Source organism: Hylobates moloch, unplaced genomic scaffold, assembly GCF_009828535.3.
Source record: "Hylobates moloch isolate HMO894 unplaced genomic scaffold, HMol_V3 SCAFFOLD_3, whole genome shotgun sequence".
Classification (NCBI taxonomy): Eukaryota; Metazoa; Chordata; class Mammalia; order Primates; family Hylobatidae; genus Hylobates; species Hylobates moloch.
In genome coordinates, this window is record NW_026652278.1 from 39360606 (window position 1) to 39375442 (window position 14837).

Sequence of the window (14837 nt, forward strand, 5' to 3'; positions counted from 1 at the left end):
TAGAAACCCAGGGACCAGGACCTCCCAGTGCCTTCCAAATGTAAATCCCTGGTAGAGAGGCCTGAGACTGGGTATGTTAATCAAGTGGCCTGGGTGATTCTGGAGATTTCAGCAAGTGTCGTAAACAAGGATTCTAGTCAACTCCACTTTTGAGTGAGAAAGGCTCAGAGAGATTTGCCTTGGCCAAATCACAGAGCATGGTAGCCAAGAGCCCAAGTCTCTGACCCATGATCTTATCTGATGATCTTGTCACCACTGAATAATTTTTTTCTTCCAAGGTTGTAATCTTTTAAGCTATGGGTATGTCAAGGCATACAGAGCAGTATAATTGACATTGGAGACTCAGAATGAGAGTGGGAGGGAAGTGAGGGACGAAAAACTACCTATTGGGTATGACTTAAAACGACTTGGTTGACAGGTGCACTAAAATCCCAGACTTCATCACTATACAATTCATCCTTGTAACCAAAAACTACTTGTACCACTAAAGCTGTCAAAATAAAACAAACTCAGAATAAAAGAAAAAGGTTGTACTCCTAACTGTGGAACAACTGGGTATCCAGGAGGTACGCAAACATATGCTTATAAATGAAGGAGCTCCAGAAAGCAGATGTCACAATGAGTTGAAGAGTCTCAGATACTTTACAAGGACCCCATCCTTGGAATTTGGAATGGGGCCAAAGGGAGAAGGAAAGCCAGGCAAGGTTGAGAACATTCTGAGCAACGGCCTGGCACTAGAAAGACGGCAGTGTATGTAGGTGCCTGAGGAGAGTGGGGGATGCAGGGGAGCTTGTGGGAAGATATTGGAAACTAGGTTGGTGGGGTCATAAAATAAAAATACCATATCCTTTTTTTTCTATTAGAAGGAGAGAAAACCCAGGACAATAGAAGTACTAAATGCAACCGAGAAATAAACCCTAAGAGAAAGCGGGTCGAAAAAATTCAACTACTTCCATAGTGTGGTGCAAAGAGCCCAGCCCCGGGAGCTGGCAGGAATTCTGGCTCTTGCCCTGCCACTGACCTAGCCTCTGATGGTGGGGAAGCTCCTTCCTTTCTGTGGGCCTCATACCACATGACTGTTGAGTGCCTCATTGCAATGAAGGTTTTTTGTTTGTTTGTTTTGTTTTTTTTTTTGCATATGGCTTGTAAGAAGGGACTTGGGATGATGAAAGGTGACATACACTGAAATTGATAATGTAGCAAAATTAAAATGAATGGCATAGCCAAATGAACAGTTTATAGTATTTTCCTCATGTGCATCAAACAAATGATTGTAACAAGAAATATTTAGAAGGTATTATAACAATCATTCTGGCAATCCAATTTAGCTCATCTGAGACAGGAAATATAAAATCAGGGAAAAAAATGTAAGAAATTTCATTTTTCTAAAGAAAATGAAAATACACTATACCTATGAAGAAATGTATGCTATGTGAACGCTTTTAAAAAACAACATACTTGGAATTTTTAAAATAAGCCGAACAACCACATGGTTAGAAGCTCTACCATATGACCTCTTGATCTTCCACGATTCTCTACTGGTACAGAGACTTTATCTTTCACACTGACTTCAAATATCTTTGGGAATTTGTGCTCCTTATTTACTGAGTGCTTGAGAAGAAAAGACAAAGCCAGTGGAATGGTCCGAGTGTGGCATCCGCTGCATTTATAAAGAATAAGAGCTGCAGTGGGTATGATTCTTAGACAGAGTGGCGCTCATCCTTGTTCCTGCAATGAAGGACATGCCAGCCTCCAGGCTCTTTGACAGGTAAAGGGTTTTACTCCATCAGAAAAAGAGTTTTGCCAGTTGCAAATAATGGTCATATTGTACTTATATGCCATGAGGTCATGGTCTGTGAAATTAAACTTAAATGGCCAGGTTCCTGCATTTCTTTGAAATCTTTGCTGGCTACTTATTGATTCATATCCTCCTCAACAGGATTTGCTAGCAGACAAGCAGTAGCAGCTGCCAAAAGTTTAAAAACAGCTTATAGGAGAAAACTTACAATTAAAATGATTTTAATATCATGAAATATATGATTTTTATCATATCATTAAATAATGATTTTTTTTACTCTGATGTGTGAAAAGCTCACTATTACCTAACTGTGATTTTAAAAATTTAGTTATTATTTTTTAGAGATGAGGTCTTGTTATATATCTTGCCCAGGCTGGACTTGAACTCCTAGACTCAAGCATTTCTCCTGCTCAGCCTCCCTGGTAGCTGGCACTACAGGCACGCACCACCACACCCAGTTTGCCTAACTTTTAAATAGCCCAATGCCTCTGGCCCATTTGTCAGACATGGTGTGAGACCGGGTGCTTAAGATATGCTCTGGGAGGTACCTGAGTTCAGCCTATCTTGAAAAGATGAGGGCATTTTAGTGCCTCTCTCCATGCCAAGTCTATAAATCCTGTTTACTAACATTTAGACTGATCCTCCTATCTCAGCCACTTTCCTGTTCTCAGAAATTTTATTCAAGAGAATCCTTTTTCTTAGTATGAGACGAATTTTTCTGAGTTCCATGTACTTATGGACTTTCTTGTTTGTCTTCCACCCCCTGGTGCCCCATTTGTGGGACACATAATTGAGTACCTCATTAAAAACAGCCCGAAACAAGAGAGGCCAGGCAGTATAACGGGTAAGGGCAAGCAGGACTTTGGAGACAGACAGGCTTCAGAGCCATAGGTCTACCATTCATTAATTGAAAAGGACACTGTTTTTGGAAAGTGGTTCATCAGCCTAAGTCCACTGTACATCTAAAAATGGTCAATTGGGGGAAATCTCTCCTTCCACTTCAACCCCATCCTTGGTCCTTGTGGTTTGGGTGGGGCCTTGCTACCCAGCTCAGAGTGGAGCATGTGACATGGGATCCAGACCGTCAGAGCACTGCATCTCCTGGCCATAGTGATTGGTAAAGGACCCAATGAGAAACAATGACACTTCTGCGGGAAGTTCTGGAAGAGACTTTTACACTGAAGCTGAAACTGGAAGCATGTAGTGCTAGCCTGCTGTAGCCGTCTCGCAACCAGAAGGGAATAAAGGGGAGAAAGCCAACATGACGGAGGCGGAATGAGAAATGAGGAGAGAGAAAGCATGTGCCTTGGTTAAGCTATACCTGAAACCTGTGTGTCTTCATTTTTAAGCACATGAGTCAATAAAGTTCCCTTTACTTAGTTCAATTTCTGCCACTTTCAAACAAAAGACTCTTGACTGATATACTCTGAAACTTGGGGAAAATTACTTCATCTCTCTCAGACTTTATTTTAAAATGGAGATAATACCACCTACCTTGTAGAATCATTATGAACGGTAAAGGAGATGTACGTAAAATAGCGCAAATCCTAATACTTAAGTATTTAATACATTGAGCAATTAGAAATTATGAGTATTATTTTTATAATTATTAACTATTATAAAAAGACATTGTGTGACCTGAAAAATGAGTATTTTATGGTATTTTTCTTCATAAGCATCAAGGCAAATTATAATAATAAAGATATTTAGGCGGTATTATAACAATGATTTCAGCAACACAATTTAGTTGAGAGTGTTCACAATGCCCAATTAAATAAATGGCATACTTTTAACCTTTGATATCTTTAAAAGTTATAGATGATATTGCCTAATCTTACCTGGAAATTTTACTGCTTGACAATAGATTACAAGGTCAGAAAGCTCTGGTGCAATCTGTCTGCTTTCCTTTTTATTCTGATCAAGATAAAATTCTTCTCCCAGTTCCAAATCATAAACCTGGTAAGGGAAAAATGATACCATTTTACATGGAAGGTATATGCTACTCACCTCTGAATTCCCAAAGCTCTTTTATCTGTCCTCCTCTGGTGTTACTACTGTATTTCCCCTTGCATGGTAATTATCCATATACATGTCCCAACAGCTTTCCTAGAGTAAAAGCTTTCTGAGGGCAGGAGGTGAGTCTAATTCATCCTCCATCTTCCCTCAGTGCATGGTCCACTGTCTTAATGTGGAATGGTCAATACATCTTTGTTAAATAGAGGATTGACTATGTATCTTCCGTGGCTCAAATTTTTGACATATCTTACAATTCCATTGTCCAACAATGTCACTGCAACTGCGTCTAAAGATTTGCTCAGAGCCTATAAACTGTGAGGCACTTGAGGGTAGGGTCTGGGTATCTCACTTATCTTTCTATTCTCAGTGTCATTCCTCTGCTATCTGGCCCATTTATCTTCTTGGTCATCCCAAATGCCTTTAAAACTTCTTGCAATTCCCTGGACATACCAGGCTGCCCTCTTGGCCCGAATGTTCTGTTTTTGTCTGTTTAGCCAAATCTTCCTTCTGAAACCTCATCTTCCCTGAGAGCCTGTTCTTGATTCTCTGATAACACAGTATAATCACTGTTCCATGCACTTACATTCAACACAGTTGACATGTCTGCCTCCATCACTAAACCACCTCCTGTGCCACTTCAGTACCTGCCACACATACACCATTAGTAGGTATTGGCTGGATGAATCAATGACTAACTTTCCACAAATGGAAGGTGGGTGTCTTTTAATATCACCAAGTGAACTTTGGCAGGCATCTAAGGGAAAGTGAGGGGAAAGGTGAAAGCGAGGGACAGGGAGGAAGTGGAATCCCATCTGAAACTGACAAGAGTACCACATGGTCAAAGTGTCATTTAACAGAAACCATTCACCCACCTTTCCTTTGTTGCAAGCAGAGTTATCTGCTTTCTTTATCCTCTTTGGGATCTCTTCATTATATTCAAACTGAAGCTTGTCATTACATGATTTATTTTCAGGTCTGTCTTCCAGAATGTTGTCTGAAAATAAGTTAGCAGACTTCAGTAAAAACGAACCCAATGCTTCACTTAAGAGCTACATGTGCATCACTGTGAGGACATCCAGATACTTGTACTTATCTATAAGAATGAGGCTCTAACTACATAGTATGTTAACAAAATGATGGCTTGAAGCATAACTGTAAAAATTGGGTTGATGCAGTTATTTTCAATTTAATTAATTTACCAGTAGTTTTTGTCACTTATATACATAATTTAAATGATTCAAAATAAGCTGGCATATAGACATAATCTAAATGAAGATGCCAATTTTCATACAGATGATTGGAACTGTGCAAATATTATGGAAGATACCCCGTGTCAAGAAGCTGACAGCACACACGTTTGGGAAGGATTTAGTGGCTGAAGCACTTCTAGAAGGTACATACATGATTTAATCACTCTCACTTTGAAATGAAGCTATTTACTTCTTTTACCTTGAGAAATGCCAAAACCTAGGGGGAAAGACTTATTATTGGGTGCAATGCAAACTTTTCACAATTATAATTAAAAAGTAAAGTTTTCATGATTGTTATTAATTTACTAAGTGATAATCAGAAAATAAAATATATCTGAATATTATATCATGAGATATAATCTTATATTTTGCTCTTTTGCTTTTCTATTCGGAATGACTCTAAAGGTATTAGAAGTATATCATGAAGATGACCTTTTAAAATGAAAAACAAGAAAGCTAATGTATCTTCCGTGGCTCACTCAAGATTTAGTATCGCATCATCAGAGCACAAATCATTAGACCGAAAGGACCTTATACCAAATCAGGGCCATGCAGGCTGACAAGAAGTAAATGAGATAAATCATTTCATTACATTTGTATTCACAGAAGTATCACAACGTCATGCTAACCGGGCCCAAGAAATTGGAAACAGAATGCTGACATCCATGCAGTTAAAATGCCCCATTCAAATGGCATTTACCTTCCTGACCGTTAGGAGCAGGGGAGGCAGTAAGGACATCTGCTATAGAAAAACAGAATCAGAAAGGGGTAAAGGAAAGAGAAAATTAAGACAAACACCAGGTAAATTAAACAAAGCCATGAAGCAAAGCACAAATAACAGCAGCTTAGATTATAAATAAATGAGACAAGAAATGCTCTATAGATTTAATATTTTGACTGTTGAACAATGCAAGGACTAGCAGTAAACGAAGTGTAAACATTATTAATGTGAATCATGCCAGGGGCTGACACATTCATGTTACATATTTTCAGTTATTGACTGTTGTAATACTCCCAATATGACTTCATTTCGAATGTACAGAAGCAGATTAATTTCTTGGAATTGTGTTGTCATTGTCATAGAATATGTCTATGTTAAGTTGTAAATTCAAATTTGTCTGCAGTGTACGTTCAAAACTAGACACAAGGTAAACAACAAGGTTGGGAGAAAAATATTCATTAAGAATTTATTACCCAAAAGGCAGCGTTACAATTTCTCAGATAAATAACTCTCATTTGCAACTTCCTTAGGGTTTTCTTGCAATAATTCTGTGACTAGGCATTATCTCATTTTTATAGCCCAAATGGTGTTAGATTAATTCCTTTATTTAATGGGCATGAAAACCAAGGATGAGAGATGCCACAGAGATAAACTGGGAACCCTGACTTTAGAGATGGGTTCCTAATCTAGGATACCTATGAGGGTCTCCGGAAACTTGTGAAACTCTTGCAGTTGTGCAGAATTTTGAGCACGTTTTATTTTTCAGAGGTGATAGCTTTCATCTGATTCTCAAAAGGACCCATTATTACGAGAAGCTAGGAAACCTTTTAGGCCCCCTAAGAGGCTGGTAATGGTGCTTCCCACAGCAGGTAGATTTCTGTTCTCTATCCCTGCTGGAGAAAGTGGAGATGGTCACAACAATAATCAAAGGCATGTGGTTAGTAAGGCATCTAACAGTCACATACGGAAGCCTTAACTGGACAAGCTTCAACAAGTCACAGCATAACTACAAGGCCTGTTTGAGAATCATCCAGTCAGAGGGATCTTTCAATGAAGGGGGAAATACTTATGTAGTGGTAGTGGGCTTAAGTGGTCATACATTACAGATCTTAGTGCTGGAAGTAGAGGAAGAACATCACCAAACACTTCGCAGAACTTTTGATTACATATCTGAGGCATCTAAGGCCTAAAGTGGTGAAGACATTGCCCCAGGTCTCACAGTCTACTGGAAGAGCCTGGTGTGGTCCCCTTTTCCAATGATACCCCACGTCTGCATATGTGGATTGTTAAAAATGCATTCAACTATCTTAGAAATTCGGTGTTATAGGACTAAATTTCCCAAATGAAAATAAATCAGAAAATCCTTCTCCCACCTGTTCATTTTGTTACTTGCAAATCAAAACCATCTATAATAATTTTTTATTATTTCTTTATGTGAAATCTACAGTATAATAATAATTTCTAAAAAGGCTTTTCCTTTCCTGTTCTCATAAGTACAGAAAAAGCACAGGAGTAATTTATGAAAGAGCAAATTTATTTTCTAGTGGACTAACTACTTATAGGGGCATATGACATCTGGATTAGTTGATTTCTTAAGTGTGATTTTTATTTCATATCTGAATCAATTAGTTCTTCTATGGGGCATTACTGCAACTGTAATGGGGAAGAAATCCATGGGGAAGAATAAGTTAATATAAAAAATTCACATCCCCATGACTTTGCAGAGAAATTGTCTTGACTCCTTTTAATTTTTTCCCCTCTTACTATCTGACGAGATATGTCCCTTATATTAGCTCATGGGGTTTCAGGTGTAGCAAACTGGCTTTTAATTGGTGGTATGGAGCAATCAACTATTACTAAGGACAAATATTAAATGATGTAGTTTGGTATTATATTTGGGGGCAGACAGAGACTGCACTATAACCAGTGATGGAGGCTCACAAAACTGAACTATGACTGGAGACAACTCAAATTTCTGCTGAGGAGCAGATATTTGGAGGAGGGGGCTCAGTTGTCTTAATGCTTGAGACAACTTAATGGTAAATGGTTTCTGGTCTGGGCATATCTGCATATTTAGCAAAACAATTATTCTACATAGAAACAATATATTCTACTATGTAATGTTTATAGAAATAGGAACCTTGGCATTTTCTTATTATTATATTGTTGTCTTTCAGACATCACCAAAATGAAACAGTCTACTATCAGCAAAGGTACCTGAGTAAACATTCTGCAATCTCTAACAAATGTTTAATGCAAATGAAACACACCGAAAACCTAATTCTCATGTGAGAAGAATCCTTCGCTAGTAATCTGTAGTTAACATCATTCATGTGACTTTTTTGTATTGCGTCATTAGCATTACCCATGTTTTTTCTCTTTGGTGGGGCCAGAAGGAAAGATCTTGTTGGCTTAGTGGTATGAAAACCAGGGAAGGAGGGGAAATGAGGCTCCTCTCCTTTCCCTACTAGAATGCCAGAGCAAGAGTGTGGAACAGAGAGCACAGAGCCGTGATGCTGCCCCCTGCCGGTGGTACAGGAGAAAGGACACAACCTCAGTCTACGATTCCTGCCAAGAGTATCAGCCACACTAGAAACTAAAGGGTGAAAACAGGGTTTCTCTGCTGCAATTCCATCTCTTCCTCTAGAAACTTGTCGTAGGAATGACTCCCTGTAACTTCCCACACCTGCCTCTTCTTTCCTTAAGTGGTGGCTAACAGAATCCCCTTCCTTCCTCGGTCCTTGCTAAGTGACTGAATTCAGAAACTCCTGGACAATATTACAACCAACTGTATTATTGGTCTTTGGAGCTCTAGACTTATTTTAGAAAGAAAATTGTGGCAAATCATCCAAGAATTTTCCTGTGCACAGCACAGGGGTCTGTTTCTCTTACCATCAGAAAGGGATTCATAGTCATAATCATATTCGTCCTCCTCATCTTCCTCTTCCTCATTATTGGCAGATGGGGGGTTGGCATTCCCACCATTATAAGCCTGTGCTTGCATAGATGCTAACTGATGAGCCTGTAAAATAGCAATAATTGTAAACTGCAGATGCCAAGCTACTGAATTCATTTATAACCTTTAAAACTACCCCTGATGTTTAACACAATCATTAAAAGTGGCTTAACCTATTTTTGATACATTTGGGAGAGGAGAAAAAAATCTAGATTCACTCGAAATGCAATGTCAACACTTGGGTGAATGTCAGCATTCCTACAGGAAGAATCCTGGAGCTTTTATAAACAATCTCCAGAAGACTGTGCGGTGCTCAGCTAGCCAGGTTCCCAGGACAACCTCTCCAAGAGAAAGCTTTGGTGATTTGGAGAACCAGCATCAATCCCAAATGACTGAAGAAGTGAATCTACCACCAATTTTTCAAAAGTATGCCTCTGTTAAGAAACCATTTTTTCCCCTTCTTAAAATAATATCTACAGGCTCCTGACCTTGAGAACAATGTTAGAATCCCTATGGACAAAGAGGCCAAAAGAATTGTTGTTGGTTTAAATAAAATTTTTTTCAAAAGGCTTTCTGAACCATAAATCAGATTAATAAAACAGGCCTAGAAACTTTAGGAAACTTGATGTGTGCAGCCAGGGAGGTCACATACTCCATGTTTACTGGAATTACTGTGAAGTGATAAGCATCAGTATAGGTCTGGGAACCTACCTAGCTTAAGAAAATCATCTGAAATATAGGAAATGTTACTTGCATGAACTAAATGCAGGAAACAACCTAAACGGGGTAGAGGAATGGGGTAAGCAATGGTTGTCTGCTGGAGAGAATGAGATATGTAAAAATAATTGATATATACTTATTGAACAAAGGAAGTGAACAAATTCTTTTATTCAATATTTATGCATTGAATATATTATATACATTATATATGCACACATACATATACAATTCTGCATGTGTGTGTGTGCATACATGTGTGCTAATATATACTATATATAATGTATGTGTGTGCATACAGATAATAGCTATACATGTAAGTATATACACTATATAAATATACATATAATTCTGTATTTGTTTTATATGTTTAAAGTGCAATTATATAAAATGACAGTCATAAAGTGCTAGATATTAAATGTTAATACGGCAGGGGTTCTTCACTTGTTTTTGCATCACAGACTTCTCTGGTAGTCTGGTGAGATAGGATCCCTTCTCAGAATGATGTTTTAAATGCAGAAAATGAAATGGTTACAAAGGAAATACTGTTGAATACAGTGATCACATGTTATAGTAACAAATTTGTGCTATTAGAATATATGTGTTTCTTTATTAACACAGTAGAAAACATAGTAGTAGGTTAAGTAACATTTTTGAAAATATAAATTGAGCATAAATAATTCTTGGAGATATTAGCGACAACTGTGAAGTATAATGAAAAAGTTGCCATTTCCATTGATGACAATAGGTATTGTCTATATTACTGTAGTTTATTCCCTACATTTATAATCAGAGGAAATGTTAAATTTCAGCTAGAGGTTAGTGAAAATAAAGATGTAATTTTTTTCCATTTATATTCGTAGACTCCCTAAATTCTATTTGTGGATATTACCAAGGTTAAGAACTTGTATAATACAGTTGTGTTTGACCTTGGAATTACGTATGTTTTAAAATAATTCTCTATTCCCTGAATTTTTGAAATGTAGTTATATTACCTTTATAATGAATATGTATACATAAAGAAGATACAATTTAGGCTGTGTCCATATCCAGATGAAATGTATTACAAAGCAGTCCATTCCAGATAATTGGACATTGTCTAGGCTGCGATTTCTCAAAGTGGGTTTTATGGAGCTCTGTGGGTGTTAATAGGTGTTATGGAAAAACCGACAATTACAGGAACCACAAAATACATTGAATGCCTGGAAGCAGCAGCTTAACCAAACCTGAACACATTCCTACTACAGGGTTTCACACAGCCTTCATTTAATATGCTAAAGGGCATCACAAGTCTTCAAAGATCTCCAGTGCAGCATTTCCCATGCTTACTTAACCAGGAAATATTTTCCCTCCATCCTTCTCTTCTCAGAGTCTCTCATAGGATTAGTGTTCTTCAAAACTTTGGGAAATCTGTTGTAGGCACAAGTGAGCCACAAAAGCAGGTCTGTTTATCACTGATAAGAGAAGGGCCTTGACTCGGTGAGCACTCAAGGTAATGCCAAGTGCTGGGAATGATGAGGCCAAGGACTGGACAGACCCTACTGGCAGGGAAGCATGAGAACTGTATGGGAGAAGGACACCGCTCAAAGAACCACGAATAGCAGTGTCTGAAAGTGGAGTGCCAAGGCCCCTGAGATGCTCAAGGAGAAGCATGGGAGAGGCAGCCCAACGAACAGCCAACAGCTGGGACCCTTCTACACAATATCCTACTTATTCTAGGGTAGAAAAATGGGACCTCAGCCCCTGAATAAAAGTAACTCGGATATAGGTTGGGGTTGGAGGTATGGGTCAGATGAGGAGACTGGCCCTCATAGGGCTAAGCAGGAACAATGTCTTATACTTCTCTGTTTCCCCAATACCTAGCCGCAGTGCCTGTCATTTAAGGTGAACTGAGTTTTTTTGGGTTCAAATTCGGGAGAGGAATGTCAGAATCCTGGAGGATCCTGGTGGGGTATAGTTAGCAGACCTCAGGATGCATCTCAGTACAAGCCAGAGGCAGGTGGAGGGCTTCAGAAATCCTGCTCTGAGTCAATCCATCCTTGCTGAGGGTGAGTTCTTTGTATGGAAATTACTCAGGCCTTCTATGTTAGGGGGTAGGTCTGAGCCCACTGGAGCTCTGGGTCACCCAGTTTATTTGAGGTCAGATCATCACTAGGTCTAGATCCATGATCTACTAGAAAACAGAAAGGCCTTACAGATGTGACTGTGGAATCATTGCTGGTACCCCTTGGGAAGTCATCATGAAAGGTTGCAAGCAGTCTTAGAAAACTGGAAATAGGGATTATATTGTCCCATTTTTCCAAAATGAGGAACAAGTAAGTTGTGGAAATTATACCATGGGCAGTGTCTAGGTGATAGCTGACAAAATTTCATGATGGGGTATCAATCACTTGGTTTGTGAGAACTTAGAAAATAAAGAGGTGATTTGCAAGAGTTAGAGTGGATCTACTAAGAACAAGCTTACCACACAGTGACCTCCTTAGCTTTTTTGGATAAGACAATTCACTTTGTGGGAAAAATAGCAGATAAACAGTGTTTCTCAAACTTCCAGGATAATAAGAATTATTATTGTTATTATTTTTTCTGCAGACATCATGGTGACTTAAGGAATTATTTTTATATAAACAGATGACCAGGCCTTTCTTCTGGAAATTCTGACTTAGTCAGATTCGTGACCTTAGAATCTGTTTTTCAAAGTGCTCCAGCGATTATTCTTATTAATGTATTCTGACTTCTGTATCACCTTTGAAAAGGGCTTCTCTAAAGACCCAAGTCTGAGACTAAGCTCTACTGCTATGAGCTGAGTGGCCTTGAGAAAGTCACACAAGTGGCCAGGCTTCAGTTTTCTATTTTATAAACAAATAAATCAATAAAGAAGTTGAAGCACACTCTGGGAAATGCAGGCTACAAGAGAGGAGAGCACCAGACAGGAGCAATAATCATCAAATGCCGGGGGGCTTATTTAAGAAGGGCACAGGCCTCTCCACATGGCTGGCTGACTCAAGGGCAACTTGGGATGAAGACACAGTTTGAGAAACTGCTAATAAATGTACCAGATGACAGAAACAAAATTCACAAAGAACCTTGTAGGATGTAATAATATATCAAAACCAAGAAGAGCAAAAATAAAGACAAATACGAGGCTCCCATATACAAAAGGTTAAAATTCATTGTTAATCTGGAAAAATGGGAACACTGGGCATAAGAACAATCTATATGAAAATAACTGAATGCTTTTTGTTTTCTACAAGATCAACATGAGCTCAGTGTGTGCTAAAGAATTTTTTTTTGAGTCAGGGTCTCACTCTATGGCCCAGACTGGTATGCAGTGGCACAATCATGGCTCATTGCAGCCTTGGCCTCCCAGGCTCAGGTGATCCTCCTGCCTCAGCCTCTCCAGTAGCTGGGAATACAGGCACATGCCACCATGCCTGGCTAATTTTTATATTTTTTGTAGAGATGGGGATTTGATATGTTGCCCAGGCTGGTCTTGAACTCCTAGATTCAAGCAATCGACCTGCCTCGGCCTCCCAAAGTGCTGGGATTACAGGCGTGAGCCACAGCGGCTGGCCAAGAACTTTTGAAAAGTAGACAGTCTGAGGCTGCATTAACAAAGGTTTAAAGTTCAAATTACGGGAGGTGATGGTTTCACTGTTCTTGTGCTGTAATATACTACCTAGAATACTGATTTAGTTCTGGAAATCACATTTTAAGATTGACAAATTCAAGAATATCCACAAATTTAAGAATATCTACAATATTCTTAATGTAAGTAAAGAGTCTAGCAACCATATCCTGTCAGGAACAGTTGGCACAACAAGAATTTTTAGCTTGGAGAAGAAAAGCTGGTGGGGAAACACGATAGCTTTCTAAATATAAAATTAGTCTGTACAGCTGCAGAGGGAAGAGGGAGGGCCAATGAGAAGGAGGAACAGGAAGGAAGATTTGGGCTCAACATAAAAAAGACTTCTGTTCATTACTGGAATGAAGGCCTTATAAGTAACTGCAAATGACTGTGCACAGAATGGAAAAGGCAAGGACATTCACATTTATCTTGAAGACTATAGTGGTATGTGTGGTTAGCAGCTTTATCTGCTTGGCAGTGAGAACTGGGCAGGAATTGTTGGATAAAGAAAACAGCACAGATGAACAGGGCTCTAGAAGAAAAAGCACCACTGCTGGGTGGTCAGTCACTGATGTGGCATTTGAGGAAGGCCAGGTAGAGTATACATGCTAACATTTAAATAACTTTGTAACAAGGCCCATCAGCATAGGTGCCATGGCCTCTGAAACCCAAGTAAAACCAACGTCACCTGCAGCAGATTTGTAAGTGCAGATCTGGATAAAGGCAGACCTAGTGGAGGTCTCCAACTGGTGGCCCTTGGGGCTGACTTCACCTCCAGACCTGACTTGTTTGGCTGGTGCAGTGTTTAAAAATAATTGAATTAGAGCTGTTCATTGACATGGCATGCACACTCCACTCCTGTCCTCACCACTTCCAGCTGTCCTGTATCCAGCTGGCTCCTCACACTGATGTTTCCTGCTTAGCCCCTGAAAGTGGCTGATTTTGCAACTTTTGGCCCAGAATCATGGGTGATCTTCAAATTGGGTAATGTATACCTTCAGAGGACACAAACACTTCAAGGGAATATGCAGGTTCGGATGTTTGTAAAGAAACTGGTTTCTGTATGTTTAGCATCTACGTGCCTGTACTCTTTGAGCTAGCCTGAGAGCAAGTCTGTAGCTGGCCAATTTCCAAGGTGATGTTTTAGGACCAACAGTGCCCTCCTAAGTAGGACAAATAGTTTTGCCAGCTGTCATCCTGTGGGATAAGTAGGTGTAGACTGGAAAATAGACTCAGTGTTCTGGACCTGAACTTTTTCACAGAGCTTTGGGCCGAGGGTCTCCTACACAGGTGGGTTTGTCATGCTTGGGCCCAGATCTCTGTTGTCGAGATCTGGGCCCAAGCAGCATAAACTAGTGATACGCTGGGATCACAGGGCTATGGCTATTGGGCTTCTACTACAGGCCCCATGCCAAGGGCTCCCCTAAGGGGACTTTCCCTAAAGGGGACTATAGCAGCCATTATGGGATGGACAACCCCCGAAGCTCAGTTTCAGACGCAACAGTCACATTTCATCCTACTCAGAATAAATTAAATAATGGAGGTATATTCTATGTGGGAACAATTCCGCCAATTAAATCTTGGGTGAGTGAGATGAGAGAATTTATTGGTCTATGGAATGAAACGCCCAAAATCAAATTTATCATTTAAGGAAAGTCAGTCTTGAAAAACTAGTAAACCAGCAGGTCATCTGAAAGGTTAGAATAAGGTTATTTTTCTTTGTTCTAGGCACACTGCCTTTTCATAACCGGTTT

The 14837-nt window shown here is 39.4% G+C and overlaps 1 protein-coding gene and 1 long non-coding RNA gene across 5 annotated transcripts in view; one reads left to right on the top strand and one right to left on the bottom strand.

The window, feature by feature from the left end:
- PLCE1 (phospholipase C epsilon 1) overlaps positions 1 to 14837 on the bottom strand; it is a 350498-nt gene that overhangs the window by 45576 nt on the left and 290085 nt on the right. For 2 of the 4 annotated variants that reach the window (XM_058436200.1, XM_058436201.1), the window contains exons 19-22: positions 8678 to 8807; positions 5765 to 5806; positions 4687 to 4808; positions 3637 to 3754 (exon numbers count right to left, since the gene is read on the bottom strand). In XM_058436200.1, the coding sequence (XP_058292183.1) occupies positions 3637 to 3754; positions 4687 to 4808; positions 5765 to 5806; positions 8678 to 8807 (412 nt within the window). The remainder of the gene's footprint in view (positions 1 to 3636; positions 3755 to 4686; positions 4809 to 5764; positions 5807 to 8677; positions 8808 to 14837) is intronic. The other 2 variants (XM_032136433.1, XM_032136449.1) reach the window with 1 other exon arrangement.
- LOC116457342 (uncharacterized) lies at positions 1539 to 9298 on the top strand. The gene is made up of 4 exons (XR_004245001.1): positions 1539 to 1768; positions 5108 to 5207; positions 7963 to 7998; positions 8257 to 9298. It is a non-coding gene; the product is annotated as an uncharacterized LOC116457342 (long non-coding RNA).